At 34.9% G+C, this 16,832-nt stretch overlaps 1 protein-coding gene across 1 annotated transcript; it reads left to right on the top strand.

Annotated features, from left to right (window-relative positions):
* Positions 1-5,401: 5,401 nt before the first annotated feature.
* On the top strand, positions 5,402-15,767 carry LOC142232724 (uncharacterized). Its single transcript, XM_075303373.1, has 4 exons — positions 5,402-5,560; positions 9,185-9,296; positions 9,369-9,876; positions 15,588-15,767. Exons 1-4 carry the CDS (start codon positions 5,525-5,527, stop codon positions 15,709-15,711), a joined length of 780 nt encoding a protein of 259 aa, XP_075159488.1. The 5' UTR covers positions 5,402-5,524; the 3' UTR covers positions 15,712-15,767.
* The last annotated feature ends 1,065 nt before the right edge of the window (positions 15,768-16,832 follow it).

The raw sequence follows: 16,832 nt of genomic DNA, 5'->3' as shown, positions 1-16,832 counted from the left end.
TAGACACATGGTGTCTTTGGCAAAAATGCTCAGGGTGGGCTCCTGAGTCGATATAGCCATGTCCGTCTGTCCGTCTGTCCGTCTGTCCGTGAACACATTTTTGTAATCAAAGTCTAGGTCGCAGTTTTAGTCTAATCAACTTCAAATTTGGCCCAAGTACGTGTTTTGGCTCAGAATAGATACCTATTGATTTTCGAAGAAATCGGTTCAGATTTAGATATAGCTCCCATATATATCTTTCGCCCGATATGGACTAATACGGTCCCAGAAGCCAGAGTTCTACCCCAATTTGGTTGAAATTTTGCACAGGGAGTAGAATTAGTAGTGTAGTCAAGTGTGCCAAATTTTATTGAAATCGGTTCAGATTTAGATATAGCTCCCATATATATCGTTCGCCCGATTTACACTCATATGACCACAGAGGCCAATTTTTTGCTCCGATTTAGTTGAAACTTTGCACAGGGAGTAGAATTAGCATTGTAGCTATGCGTGCCAAATTTGGTTGAAATCGGTTCAGATTTAGATATAGCTGCCATATATAGCTTTCGCCCGATTTACACTCATATGACCACAGTGGCCAATCCTTTACTCCGATTTACTTGAAATTTTGCACAGGAAGTAGAATTAGCATTGTAGCTATGCGTGCCAAATTTGGTTGAAATCGGTTCAGATTTAGATATAGCTCCCATATATAGCTTTCGCCCGATTTGCACTCATATGACCACAGAGGCCAATTTTTTGCTCCGATTTAGTTGCAATTTTGCACAGGAAGTAGAATTAGCATTGTAGCTATGCGTGCCAAATTTGGTTGAAATCGGTTCAGATTTAGATATAGCTCCCATATATAGCTTTCGCCCGATTTACACTCATATGACCACAGTGGCCAATCTTTTAGTCCGATTTAATTGAAATTTTGCACAGGGAGTAGAATTAGCATTGTAGCTATGCGTGCCAAATTTGGTTGAAATCGGTTCAGATTTAGATATAGCTCCCATATATAGCTTTCGCCCGATTTACACTCATATGACCACAGAGGCCAATTTTTAACTCCGATTTAGTTGAAATTTTGCACAGGGAGCAGAATTAACGTTGTAGCTATTCGTACCAAATTTGGTTGAAATCGGTTTAGATTTAGATATAGCTCCCATATATATGTTTTTCTGATTTTGACAAAAATGTTCAAAATACCAACATTTTCCTTGTTAAATCGCCACTGCTTAGTCGAAAAGTTGTAAAAATGACTCTAATTTTCCTAAACTTCTAATACATATATATCGAGTGATAAATCATAAATAAACTTTTGCGAAGTTTCCTTAAAATTGCTTCAGATTTAAATGTTTCCCATATTTTTTTAATAACATTGTGTTCCACCCTAGTGCATTAGCCGACTTAAATTTTGAGTCTATAGATTTTGTAGAAGTCATCAAATTCTTCCAGATCGAGTGGTATTTAAATGTATGTATTTGGGACAAACCATTATATATAGCCCCCAACACATTTGACGGATGTGATATGGTATCGAAAATTTAGATCTACAAAGTGGTGCAGGGTATAATATAGTCGGCCCCGCCCGACTTTAGACTTTCCTTACTTGTTTAAAGTAAAGACAAAAGCTTTGGAATCGAGTATGCTTTTTTTTCAGTGTAGAATTAAAATTTAAATTGGCTAACGCTATCCAGTTAATGGGAGAAAACTTCCACTGAAAATGGGTCTAAAATGTGTAACAATCTACCATATTTCCCCAACTCTGGTATACGTACACCAGATATGTGAGCTATATATAATCTGAACCGATTTTGACTAAATTTGACATGTATTGTTAGAATAATAATTCTGCTATCTATGCGGAATTTCACGTAAATGGGAGTATAACTTTGGCCCCGCTGGTCATATGAGTGCAAATCGGACGGAAGATATATATGGGAGCCATATCTAAATCTGAACCGATTTCAACCAAATTTGGCACAATTACCGATAGTACTAAACGTACTCCTTGTGCGAAATTTGAAGCAAATCACGGCAAAACCCTGGATTTTGAGGCCATATAAGTTCAAATTGGACGAAAGATATATATGGGAGTTATATCTAAATCTGAATCGATTTTGACCATATTTGGAACATACAATAGTATCGTTAAAAGTACCGCTTGTGCAAAATTTGAAGTAAGTCAGGGCAAAACTCTGGCTTTTGAGACCATATAAATCAAAATCGGACGAAAGATATATATGTGAGCTATATCTAAATCTGAACCGATTTGGCTGATATTTTGCAAGATTTTCGATATTCATAAAATATTTGGATGTACGGTATTTCAAGAAAATCGGTTGATAAACACGCTAACTATGACCAATTCGGGGATAAATATATATGGCAGCTTTATCTAAATCTGAACCTACTTTTTCCAAAACCAATAGCGATTGTCTCTGTCCCAAGAAACGGCCCTATGCCAAATTTTAAGATGATCGGACTTAAATTGCGAGCTGTACTTTGTGCAAAAAATTACATATACAGACAGACGGACATCGCTAAATTGACTCAGAATTTAATTCTAAGCCGATCGGTATACTAAAAGATGGGTCTTTGACCACTATTTCTTCACCCTCAAAAAAAATCGCTTCTTTAACATATGTTCCAAACATATTTTGCAGGAAGCACATATATTATTGCATACTGCCGAAACATTAATATGTTTGTTTTATGTGAACATATTATATGTTTGGAAGCATTTTGAGCCAAAAATATTATATGCTTGGAAGAATTTTTCCCAAACACGATTATGCTCATTCCCTAACATACTCGTAATTTTCACTTCCACGAAATTTTTTAGTTATTGGCACCTTTCTCTGTAATACAAATAATGTTGAAGAAATTATTCACTTTTATAAATTTTTTAAATTTTACCTTTCGCCTGCACGGAGAATCGAACCGAGGACCATACAGTTTGTAAGCCAACACACTATCCACTGGGCTACGTAGCTGTTATAGTCACCAGTAGATAATTATCGTTTTAAGTTACATATATATAGCATGCAAACATAACATTATTTAACAGAAACATACATTTGTTTGCCACGTGGAGCAGTGGTTAGCATGTCTGCCTTGCATGCAAAGGGTCGTGGGTTCAATCCCTGCTCCGACCGAACATTTTTTTTTTTTTTTTTTTTTTTTTTTTTTTTAATTTACACATTTATATTTATACTATATTAATTTATTTTAAATGAAACTTCGAAATGTGCGTTATTAAAGATTTATAGTCAGTAACAGTGCTTGATATAAACGAAATTGACTGATTTTTGGATAAAATATTATTTTTTATTGCAAAAATAACAATCTTGTAATAAAAAACTCTTTTTGTACAAAACTTTAAAATTTGGAAGGAATTCAAAAACTAACAAAAGAAGAACATGGAGTCGAGTATAAACATACATACATAATTTTATAATATAAACATAAATTTATTTAGGAGGGAACAGTTTTTTACTAGCATTTAACACCATCGCTCTAAAATTCCTTTTATTTTTCTTTAATAATTCATTTTAAAGAAAATAAACTTTTTAAATTGTTTTAGCTGTAAAACTCGAACTTAATGCCCGCTTTTATATTTGATGGTGTCCGTCAACTCCTCGTGGACTACTTTTTAATAAAGAGAAACTAAACTTTGTTTTTCTACATTTTACTGTGTAATTTTTCACTATTTCCTCCTTATTTCATTTTACCGTCCCAACTCTAAAAAGAGTATAGTGCCCTTTCGTTATTTTTATGAAGACCCCTGATTTCTTTTAACGAACCAAGAAAAAAATAATGCCAAAATGATAAACAAAACACATGTCCACACATACATAAAATGCTGCTCTCAAGGCGAAAACATAAGCTGTTTGTTTTTCAAATGTCTATTCTCTTGGTTCAGAATGTATATTCTCTTTATTCAAATTAAATAATATTTAGACTTAAACATATCAAATTTTTGGCCTTATCATAAAACAGTTTTCCGAAACAACATACAAGCGGTTTCACAGAAATTGTTCTCTTTTGACTCTTTTGCTGTGTTATATTGATATATTTCGTCAACTCTCCCGGTTTCCATCTCTATTTCTCTCTATACTCTCTCTGTCGCTTTGAATAAAATATCACAACATATGTATGTTTAGTTGAAATTTGTAAATTTATATATGTTTGTATTCACACATATGATTTTTATGAAACATTCATGCCCCAAACATAATATATTCTAACATATTAACATAGATGTCCCAAACATTTAGTGTTAGTTTAGGAAAATTACATGTTCGCACTTAAATATATTGTGGTTTAAAATCGTGCCCGAAACACATTTTGTTTATATCGGAACATATGAAAAACATATTTTTCTAACAGTGTTGGCGTTACATACAAATGCACAAACTTATTATACCCTGTACCACAGTAGTGGTGAAGGGTATAAAAACATCAATTTACTCGGAAAGTCACTAAACGTTGCAAAAGTCTTGGATTACAAAAAAAAAACAAATACAATTGCAAGAAATTTGTTAAGGAGTAATCGTATGAACTTAGCGTGAACTAGAAAGTTGTTAATAAATATATAGGCTACATTTCTTACCTTGATTGTTTCGTATTACAATGGACTGAATAGTCTAAGTGAGCCTGAATCTTAATCGGGCTGCCACTTTAACCTAACTTTCGTAAAGTTTTCAATAGATCATGAGCTATAGTAGGAAAACCGAAACAATCGGTGAAAACTTTTAATTTTTTCGACATTTTTTTTGGCGTTTTGAGCATGAAGATGAAATTTTTCCGACATAATATATTCAGCATTTTTGTTTGCCTAGTTAAGAGCTGTAACTTTGCACAAAAACAAATAACACAATTTTTCGAGGTATTTATAGCAATTACTCTAAAAAGGGGGCGTGGACCGCCCATTTTTTTTTTCTAAAATGTATTTTTTTATAATTGTAAATCCACTCACCAAATTTTATAAAGCTAACTTGGTTGAAAGTATTTTTTGCCACTAAAATCGTGATTTCGCCCATAGTGCATTGTAAGAAATATTTGTTCTGCTTTAGTTTACATTGAACTTATTTATATGGTCATTTTATTGTATATGATGTTTCCATAGCTAACATAACACGTTTTCCTCCAACGTACCTCATAACTTAAGGAGTTTACGTAAAACAATTTATCTCATCATATCATGCTCAAAGAAATTGAAACTGAAATTATTTCGCTCAGTATTTTTTTGTAGTAGACAAACAATTTCTTGTTAGAGCAATAGGTGATGAATCACAATTAGCACCTACAAAAGTGGAAAAACAAATAGATAACTTTTCTCTAAGTTGACACTTGTAATTTTGTCCCAAAGAATGGTGGAGTTTATTTGCTTTGTTTTTTTTTCTTGGGAAAGCAGTCATAAATCCCTATACGAATGGGCAAGAGCAAAAGTTTGATAGCGGTAGTTGAAAGTTTGTAAATTAAAAGTTTTCAATATCTTTTTTGGGTGATCCTGTATTAAAAAAAGAACGTTTGTGAAATGTTTTATGAAATTCGTTTAATTCTTATATGGACAGTGAGTAAATCGAAACACATATTAAATTTTAGGCAATCGAAAAAATTTAGAACAGTTAGATGAAATTAAATGGGCAATTGCACTCAAAACAAATGAGTTCACCGATATTACAAACGCCGATATCATAAACATAAGTAAATATTTTTCGACAAATTCAAGAACATTTATTAGACATAATTAATTTGTAATTTCACTTGTTAAAGAAAATTTGTTAGTTGGAAGAAAAAAAAATGGAGTTCGAAATGGCAAAAATGCGTAGTTCAAGATGGTCGCACGTTTGGTATAGTTTAAAAAAATTTAAGAAATTCTGAATTGTTTTGTGTAAAAATTTAAGTGAAGGAAACTTTCTCGTATTGGAGAAATTTTAACAGGTTGGCTGATAAGTCCCCGGTCTGACACATAGTATTAAATGCATATTATTTTTATATAGTACCAACCTTCAAATGATTCGTGTCAAAATTTGACGTCTGTAAGTCAATTAGTTTGTGAGATAGAACGTCTTTTGTGAACCAACTTTTGTTATTGTGAAACAAGTAAGGAAAGTCTAAAGTCGGGCGGTGCCGACTATATTATACCCTGCACCACTTTGTAGATCTAAATTTTCGATACCATATCACATCCGTCAAATGTGTTGGGGGCTATATATAAAGCTTTGTCCCAAATACATACATTTAAATATCACTCGATCTGGAAGAATTTGATAGACTTCTACAAAATCTAAAGACTCAAAATTTAAGTCGGCTAATGCACTAGGGTGGAACACAATGTTAGTAAAAAAATATGGGAAACATTTAAATCTGAAGCAATTTTAAGGAATTTTCGCAAAAGTTTTTCAAAAGATTTATCGCTCGATATATATGTATTAGAAGTTTAGGAAAATTAGAGCCATTTTTACAACTTTTCGACTAAGCAGTGGCGATTTTACAAGGAAAATGTTGGTATTTTGACCATTTTTGTCGAAATCAGAAACACATATATATGGGAGCTATATCTAAATCTGAACCGATTTCAACCAAATTTGGCACGCATAGCTACAATGCTAATTCTACTCCCTGTGCAAAATTTCAACTAAATCGGAGTTAAAAATTGGCCTCTGTGGTCATATGAGTGTAAATCGGGCGAAAGCTATATATGGGAGCTATATCTAAATCTGAACCGATTTCAACCAAATTTGGCATGCATAGCTACAATGCTAATTATACTCCCTGAGCAAAATTTCAACTAAATCGGAGCAAAAAATTGGCCTCTGCGGGCAAATGAGTGTAAATCGGGCGAAAGCTTTATATGGGAGCTATATCTAAATCTGAACCGATTTGGCTTATATTCTGCAAGTTTTTCGAGACTCCCAAAATATTCGGATGTACGGATCGGTTGATATACACGCCAATTATGACCAGATCGGTGAAAAATATATATGGCAGCTATATCTAAATCTGAACCGATTTTTTCCAAAATCAATAGGGATCGTCTTTGAGCCGACACAGGACCCTATACCATATTGTAGGATAATCGGACTAAAACTGTGAACTGTACTTTGCACACAAAAATACATCAACAGACAGACAGACGGACAGACAGACAGACAGACAGACAGACAGACAGACAGACAGACAGACAGACAGGCAGGCAGGCAGGCAGGCAGGCAGGCAGGCAGGCAGACAGACAGGCGGACATCGCTAAATCGACTCAGAATTTAATTCTAAGACGATCGGTATACTAAACGATGGGTCTCAGACTTTTCCTTCTTGGCGTTACACACAAATGCACAAACTTATTATACCCTGTACCACAGTAGTGGTGAAGGGTATAAAAATGGAAAAAAAAAGAATTTCGTGTTTTGATAAAATACTGTTTTCTGAAGGGAAAAAATACGGTGGAAGCAAAAACTTGGCTTGATATGAGTTTCCGGACTCCGCCCTAGGGAAATCAACAATAATTGATTGGTATGCAAAATTCATGCGTGGTGAAATGAGCACGGAGGACGGTGAACGCAGTGGACGCCCGAAAGAGGTGGTTACAGACGAAAATATCAAAAAAGTCCACAAAATGATTTTGAATGACCGTAAAATGAAGTTGATCGAGATAGCAGAGGCCTTAAAGATATCAAAGGAACGTGTTGGTCATATCATTCATCAATATTTGGATATGCGGAAGCTCTGTGCAAAATGGGTGCGCGCGAGCTCACATTTAACCAAAAACAACAACGTGTTGATGATTCTGAGCGGTGTTTGCAGCTGTTAACTCGTAATACACCCGAGTTATTCCGTCGATATGTGACAATGGATGAAAAATGGCTCCATCACTACACTTCTGAGTCCAATCGACAGTTGGCTGAGTGGACAGCGACCGGTGAACCGTCTCCGAAGCGTGGAAAGTCTCAAAAGTCCGCTGGCAAAGAAATGGCCTCTGTTTTTTGGGATGCGCATGGAATAATTTTTTATCGATTATCTTGAGAAGGGAAAAACCATCAACAGTGACTATTATATGGCATTATTGGAGCGTTTGAAGGTCGAAATCGCGGCAAAACGGCCCCATATGCCACAAGTCATTGAGAACGATGGCAAAAATTCATGAATTGGGCTTCGAATTGCTTCCTCACCCACCGTATTCTCCGCGACAAAAATTAAAACTAAAATCTTTATAGAATCAAATATTTTATTTTGCATTGGTTATATTAAAAAAAGGCTAAGAACTTTATTTTTATTTTATTGTTTTTTTTTTTTTGTTTGTTTTGCAAACCGAGTTCGAAAGTTCTTGAGCATCATGATTTACCTGAAATTGTAACCTTAGGCTAAATGTGAAATTTTGAGCTATCGGATGAAAGTTCCTTCAGTTGTAATTATTTATATAGAAGTTGTGGGTTTAAAATTCACTAGATTCCAAATTTGAGACAGATTATGCTCTTCAATACCTCCACACTCAAAAACGTTTACTTGGATCCAAAGATTTTGACCTTTCCTTAAGGATTTTGGGGATGATTGGGGATGGGAATAAAGACGTTTTTTAGATCACTGGCTTTAAATCTAGGATCAATAAAATTAAAATTAGGAGACAGATCTCCTTTATGGAATTTTTATTCTGTTTCGTTTACGGTATTATAATAAAGCTATTCTCGTACAAACAAATGCCAGTTTAAAAATGCAAATTATAATGTATACATCAAAGTAAAAATGTTTTGTTTTTACCCAAAAAATCTTTAAACCAAAGATGTTAAATCCTCAAAAAAATTCGTAGCCTATATTTGAAGCGTTTTTTATCTTAAATATAATAATTCAATATTTCACTTAATTTAAGGACGATTTCTTTAAATCAAAAATGTGTTTCATTACTTTAAAAAAAATGTCTTAGTTAAAAAAACATGCGACTTTAACGGAGGGACGCAAATTTCTAAAATTGTATCCCGAATGTAATGAAAAAAAGTTCGAAGCAAAAGTTATAAACTTTAACGGAGGGACGCAAATTTCTAAATTTCTTTAATATCACGTAAATATTTTTTCAGTGCATGCTTGAGAAGATTCATTGTACATACCATGGAAACCATGCCATATTTTTAAACGTTGTCGGTTCCAGCTTTATTATAAGTTTCCTTTTTTTATTGCAACTGCGTTTTTATTTCAAAACTAGATTCCATTTGTCCTTGGGCTTTATATCCAATATGCCACGGCTGAGTGCAATGTTTGCCAATCAAATCAAGCGGCCTGCATTAACACTACATCGTATTATTTGTGTTTCGGAGGTAAGACAACGAAATCCCATCAATATTCCCGCGAAGTTCTCATATTTGTGTGCAATTAATTTGATCATGCAGGTAATATACCCAATATGCATGAGCTATACCATTGCAAGGATGGCTTCGATTGCACCGATTTAAATGCAATTTGCGTCCAGAGTTCCTCCCAACGGCGACCCAGTTGTGGTGACATATCCTTGTGCGGTCAATGCAGTGCTCATCGTAATCATGTTTTCGCCTGTTTGAGTAGGACAACATTCCAAATGTGTTATGGTGCCATACGACCCATTGGACAAATTGGCTATTGCCCACAGGGTTATGTTTGCGATGCTAAAAGTGATGCTGTTTGTGTATTGGAGGATTTAGTTGATGAAGTGACCTGTGACATAGTGACCGGAGAGGAAGGCGGCAATGGGGGTGGTGAAGGATCCACAACAACTCCGGAAAATGGCGGCGGTGATGATGGCGAAACAACAACAACAACGACTTCCGAGCCAAATGGTAATCTTAGCCCCCAGCAAGTGTGCGAAAAAATCAATCAAATTGGCCTATATGAGCCATCACCAACGGATCCTTATTGCAAAAGGTATGAACATCCTCTAGTATGGGAAATTGATTTAGTACAATTTTGTAAAATAAACTATCACGGGAAGTTTTTTGATATTGAGAGTATGAATTGTAGAGAAAACCTAGGAAAATTCGAAGAAACTGCTTCTTATGGCTTATTGCGAACGCTTAAGTTCCATGATTGGTTTCTCATGAATAATTATGTTAGATATCGGACTAAGTATGCTCTAACAGTCACGTTAGTATATTGGCTTCTATAGGACTTATGTACAGTGGGGCTGTTATGTTATATACCATATGTATGTAAATGCCAGATTTGATATAAATCCACGCCGCAGTGGTAGAAAATTTGCTCGTGACCTGAACATATCATGAGAACGGATATGACACATGCTGAAAAGTTAGCGTGGACTAAAGCTATGGTCCGATTCTATGTTTATTTCAATGACCACACCCTCAAAAAATCGCTTCTGTAACATATCAAGTATATATATTATCAAGATTGGTCCAAACAAAATATTGTTTGTATTATTCAAAAATATTCACCTTAGGACATACACTGGTAGAAAAAATTTTAAAGAAATTTTATTTTTAAGGTGCCAATTGGTTACTTCTATTATTTTACATGCAGCATACTCTCGAGGTCTCTCTTTCTAAATACATATATGTTTATAGGCTATTTCTAAATTATTATATGTTTGCATCTAAGCATATTATATTTACAAGCATTTTATGTCCCAAACATAATATGTTCTAATATATTAACATATATGTCCCAAACATGTTATGCTAGTTTATGAACATTATATGCTTGGACTTAAAAATATTGTGTTAAAAAATTTGAGTTCCAAATACCCAAACGAATGAAAAACAATCTTTTTCAGAAATACCACCAACATTACTTAGAGGAGATAGTCCATCGTTAAAAAAATGTTTTGTGGTGTTTTGTACACTGAAACAATGAACCCACCCGGAAGAAAACTTTTGGTTAAGTTTAGAAAATTTTAACTAAATAGTATAAAACGCGCTGGCATCACGCCGATATCAAAAAAATAAGTAAATATTATTCGACAAATTCAAGAAAAATGTTTTAGACATAAATAATTAAGACTGTCATCCACAATCGAATTACTTGGGTTGCGGTAACACTTGCCGATGGCAAGGTAATATAAATCTTCCTAATACAGTAATATATAACACGTAGTCCATACGTGGTATATATTAAACTTAAAAAGGCCAATTAAATACGTATATATTTAAGTTTGGCAAAATTTTCTATAGAAATAAAATTTTGACAACATTTTCTATAAAAGTAAAATTTGGACAAAATTTTCTATAGAAATAACATTTTGACAAAAATTTTCTATAGAAATAACATTTTGAAAAAATTTTCTATAGAAATAAAATTTTGACAAAATTTTCAAAAGATTTTAAATTTTGACAACATTCTCTATAGAATAAAAATTTTGACAACATTTTCTATAGAAATAAAATTTTGCCAAAATTTTTTATAGAAATAAAATTTTGACAACATTTTCTATAGGAATAAAATTTTGACAAAATTTTCTATAGAAATAAAATTTTGCTAGATTATTTTTGGCTCGAAAGGCAACCATGATTATGAACCGATATGGACCAATTTTTGTGTGATTGGGGATAGGCTATATATAACTATAGACAGATATGGACCAATTTTGGCATGGTTATTAGCGGCCATATATTAACACCACGTTGCAAATTTGAACCGGATCGGATGAATTTTGCTCCTCCAAGAGGCTCCGGTGTTCACATCTGGGGATCGGTTTATATGGGGGCTATATATAATTATGGACTGATAAGGCCAAATTTTTGAATGGTTTTTAGAGACTATATACTAATACCATGTACCAATTTTCAGCCGTATAGGATGAAATTTGCTTCTCTTTGAGGCTCCGGAGTTCAAATCTGGGGATCGGTTTATATAGGGGCTATATATAATTATGGACCGATGTGGACCAATTTTTGCAAGGATGTTAAGGACCACATGCCAACGCCATGTGCTAAATTTCAGCCGGATCGGATGAAATTTGCTTCTCTTAGAGGCTCAACAAGCCAAATCGGGGGATCGGTTTAGATGGGGGCTATATATAATTATTGACCGATATGGACCAATTTTTGCATGGGTGTTAGAGACCCTATACCAACAACATGTACCAAATTTGAGCCGGATCGGATGAAATATGCTTCTCTTAGAGGCTCTGCAAGCCAAATTTGGGGGTCCGTTTATATGGGGACTATACGTAAAAGTGGACCGATATGGCCCATTTACAATACCATCCGACCTACATCAATAACAACTACTTGTGCCAAGTTTCAAGTCGATAGCTTGTTTCGTTCGGAAGTTAGCGTGATTTCAACAGACGGACGACATTGCTCAGATCGACTCAGAATTTCACCATGACCCAGAATATAAATACTTTATGGGGTCTTAGAGCATTATTTCGATGTGTTACAAACGGAATGACAAAGTTAATATACCCCCCATCCTATGGTATAAAAAATTGTGTTTTTATACCCACCACCATAGAATGGTGATGGGGGTATAATAAGTTTGTCATTCCGTGTGTAACACATCGAAATATCGATTTCCGACTATATATATATATCTTGATCAGGGAGAAATTCTAAGACGATATAAGCATGTCTGTCTGTTGTAATCACGCTACAGCCTTCAATAATGGCGCTATCGTCCTGAAATTTGGCACAGATTCGTTTTTTGTTTGCAGGCAGGTCAAGTTCGAAGATGGGCTATATCGGTCCAAATTTTGATATAGTCCCCATATAAACCGATTTCCCGAATTGGGGTCTTGGGCTTATAAAAACCGTAGTGTTTTTCCAATTTGCCTGAAATTGAAAACCTAGAGGTACTTGAGGACCATAAAAAGGTGTGCCGAAAATTGTGTCCATCGGTCCATGTTTTGGTATAGCCCCCATATAGACCGATCTCCTGATTTTGCTTCTTGGGCGTCTAGAAACTGTATTTTCTATCCGATTTGCCGGAAATTGAAAATCTGGAGGTATTTTAGGACCATAAGTAGGTGTGTCGAAAATGGTCCGTATCGATCCATGGTTTGATATATCCCCCATATAGACCGATCTCCCAATTATGCTTCTTGGGAGTCTAGAAATTGTATTTTCTATCCGATTTGTCTGAAATTTAAAATCTAGAGGTAAAGGGTGATTTGTTAAGAGCTTGATAACTTTAAAAAAAAAAAAAACGCATAAAATTTGCAAAATCTCATCGGTTCTTTATTTGAAACGTTAGATTGGTCCATGACATTTACTTTTTGAAGATAATTTCATTTAAATGTTGACCGCGGCTGCGTCTTAGGTGGTCCATTCGGAAAGTCCAATTTTGGGCAACTTTTTCGAGCATTTCGGCCGGAATAGCCCGAATTTCTTCGGAAATGTTGTCTTCCAAAGCTGGAATAGTTGCTGGCTTATTTCTGTAGACTTTAGACTTGACGTAGCCCCACAAAAAATAGTCTAAAGGCGTCAAATCGCATGATCTTGGTGGCCAACTTACCGGTCCATTTCTTGAGATGAATTGTTCTCCGAAGTTTTCCCTCAAAATGGCCATAGAATCGCGAGCTGTGTGGCATGTAGCGCCATCTTGTTGAAACCACATGTAAACCAAGTTCAGTTCTTCCATTTTTGGCAACAAAAAGTTTGTTAGCATCGAACGATAGCGATCGCCATTCACCGTAACGTTGCGTCCAACAGCATCTTTGAAAAAATACGGTCCAATGATTCCACCAGCGTACAAACCACACCAAACAGTGCATTTTTCGGGATGCATGGGCAGTTCTTGAACGGCTTCTGGTTGCTCTTCACTCCAAATGCGGCAATTTTGCTTATTTACGTAGCCATTCAACCAGAAATGAGCCTCATCGCTGAACAAAATTTGTCGATAAAAAAGCGGATTTTCTGCCACTAATTTTGGTAATAAAATTCAATGATTTGCAAGCGTTGCTCGTTAGTAAGTCTATTCATGATGAAATGTCAAAGCATACTGAGCATCTTTCTCTTTGACACCATGTCTGAAATCCCACGTGATCTGTCAAATACTAATGCATGAAAATCCTAACCTCAAAAGAATCACCCTTTTTAAGACCATAAAGAGATGTGTAGAAAATGGTCCGTATCGGTCCATGTTTTGGTATAGTCGCCATATAGACCGATCTCCCGATTTTTATTCTTGGGCTTCTAACATATAAACTTTATTTATTACCCGATTTGCCTGAAAATGGAAATCTAAAGATAGTTTGGGACCGAAATTGAGGTGAATCTGTGTGCCGAAATTGAGGTGAATCTGTCCGTTTTTTTGTTATAACCCCCATATAGACCGATCTCTCGATTTTCTTCTTGGGCGTCTAGAGACTATATTTTCTAGCCGATTTGCTTGAAATTGAAAATCTAGAGGTATTTTAGGATCACAAACAGGTGTATCGCAAATGGTGCCTATTGGTTCATATTTTGGTATAGCCCCCATATAGACCGATCTCTCGATTTTATTTCTTGGACTTCTAGGATCCGTAGTTTTGATCCAATTTGCCGGAAATTATAAATCTAGACGTATCTTAGGACCATAAAGAGGTGTGTCGAAAATGGTCCGTATCGGTCCATATTTTGGTATAGCCCCTATATAGACTGATCTCCCGATTTTACTTTTTGGGCTTGTAGAATTCGTAGTTTTCACCCTTTTCTGAAAGTGGAATTCTAGAGGTATTTGAGGAACATTAAGAGGTGGTGAGTATTGGTCCATGTTTTGGTATAGCCCCCATATAGACCTAACTCCCGAATTTATTTCTAGGACTTCTGGAATCCGGCTGACCACAAATAGGTCAGCCGAATATGGTGTGTGTCGACCCATGTTTTAGTGTAGCCTCCACATAGACCGATCTCCCGATTTGACTCCTTGGGCTTCTAGAAACCGTTGCTCGAAAATGTAAATATACTGGTATTGTATACCCTCAAAATCTGTATCGCATTTAGTTTTCCCGGCCCATTTGGCAAGGCATCGATACAGACCGATTTAACTTCTTGAGGGAATGAAATTTTAGACAAACGAAATTCCCCTTTCGTATAAAGTATTTTCGTTTAGAGCAAACTAATCCGAATTTTTGATAAGCGATTCAACGATTGTCTCTAAAATTTGTGTCAAAATAAAACTTTGCTTGTCTAAAATTTCGTTCCTCAGAAAAGAAAACACTTCTTTCAGTGTATAGCAGGCGCACTGATCATGAAAATTGCTTGAAACTGAAAGTAAAATTTCCAGATTTTACTCATCGTATTCATTTAAATAATGGCGGAAAAAATCTACAGATTTAAGATTTCAAATCAAAGCGTTATATCATCATATTGACGATATGTTTATAATTTCTCTAAAACTCAAATAAAATTGGATCTCATAAATCCAGAATCTGATCTGGTCTTCATAGGTAGAATCTTTAAATTTTTTCTTCGGGAAGCGTACTGGTTGAACTGATTTGCTTGGGAGAAGATTTGTCATCAAACCCCCAAAATGTTATATATTATCAAGTAACCCGCTACGACGAAGAGTTTTCAAAGTAAACTATTATATTTGATTCATGGTGGTGGGTATTTAAGATTCGGCCCGGCCGATCTTACTGCTGTCTATACTTGTTTTTATATATAATAATAGTAATATTATATTCTTTTGTTTTTCAGATATATTTATTGCTTTCGGGTGAATGGAGCGATTCAAGGTGTAGAATACAATTGTTCGTCGGGAACCTATTATCACATTCAACACAAACAATGCGTTTTTAATAAACCCACATACTGTCTTTGAACTAAATAAATTCCAACATATTAAAATAGCATTGGGCACTCATCCCAGATATACAACATTTTTGGTATTGTGATTCTTTCAAAAAGTGGTAAGCATCCGTCATTTCAGATACAAGAAGAGCGTTTCTTGTTGTTGTTTCAAATTTATGAATATTCGACTCTTCGGCATTATTGGAACAGTCTACATTTAAAATTTTTGTTGAATTACGAAACTCGAATTGATCCCACCAACTTTTGCAGTCAGGGCGGGCCTATTAACTATCTAATTGGTGAAGAAGTCAAATCGGGGAATCAATTTATGTGGGGGCTATATCAAAACCAGATCATAGTTTCATTATTGATTACGTGATTAGAACAGACAGACAGACAGACGGCCGTCAGTGGTTCGTCTTCGAATTTTACTCTGAATAAAGATCGTAAGTGACTTTTGTTACATTCGAAACGCACTGTTTGGTGGTCGAAGTGAAACTAAAACTATTTATTGAAAATGATCTTAACACTACTTTTTACATGTTGATATTTTTGGTACTAAAATTATACAATGAAATATTTATTTATTTATTTAAGTCATATACAAAATCCTTACAGACTAGCTCGTAAACTAAAAGTAGTAAGATTCTAGTACTTCATTAAATGAATTACATGTATGGATGGTACAGAAAAATCAAAGCTTATTAGATATTGGTTAATTATAAAATATTCAGATAGCTTTCAATATATAACGACTTTAATTTGTTTTTTTTGTTTTTTATTTATACAACCCTGGATTTTTCGCACGAAAAAATAGGCAGGCATATTATTTCGCATAAATAAGTTAACATCCCTGGGTTTGAGACCCTATTTACGGAGATAGATGAAGATATTCGTTTTTCGCGGAAACGAACTTAGTACTAAGCATTAGTGAAAAATACCACCAGGAACTGAACTTTCATATGAATAACGAGAAAAATGATTGGAACGAATCTTGCTGGCTGCGATAAATCGACATCGCAATACGAATAGCAATGTTTAAAAAATTTCAGTAAACTGTTCATTGACCAATTTTGCGAACAATAAATAGACAGACGGATGAACGATAAATGAGGGGCTCTATGAATATGGACTTCATGAAAATTAGCCAAA

This window comes from Haematobia irritans, chromosome 4 (genome assembly GCF_050003625.1).
Source record: "Haematobia irritans isolate KBUSLIRL chromosome 4, ASM5000362v1, whole genome shotgun sequence".
Taxonomy (NCBI): Eukaryota; Metazoa; Arthropoda; class Insecta; order Diptera; family Muscidae; genus Haematobia; species Haematobia irritans.
Note: the sequence above shows the minus strand (reverse complement) of the source record. Positions and strands in the feature narration are given on the sequence as shown.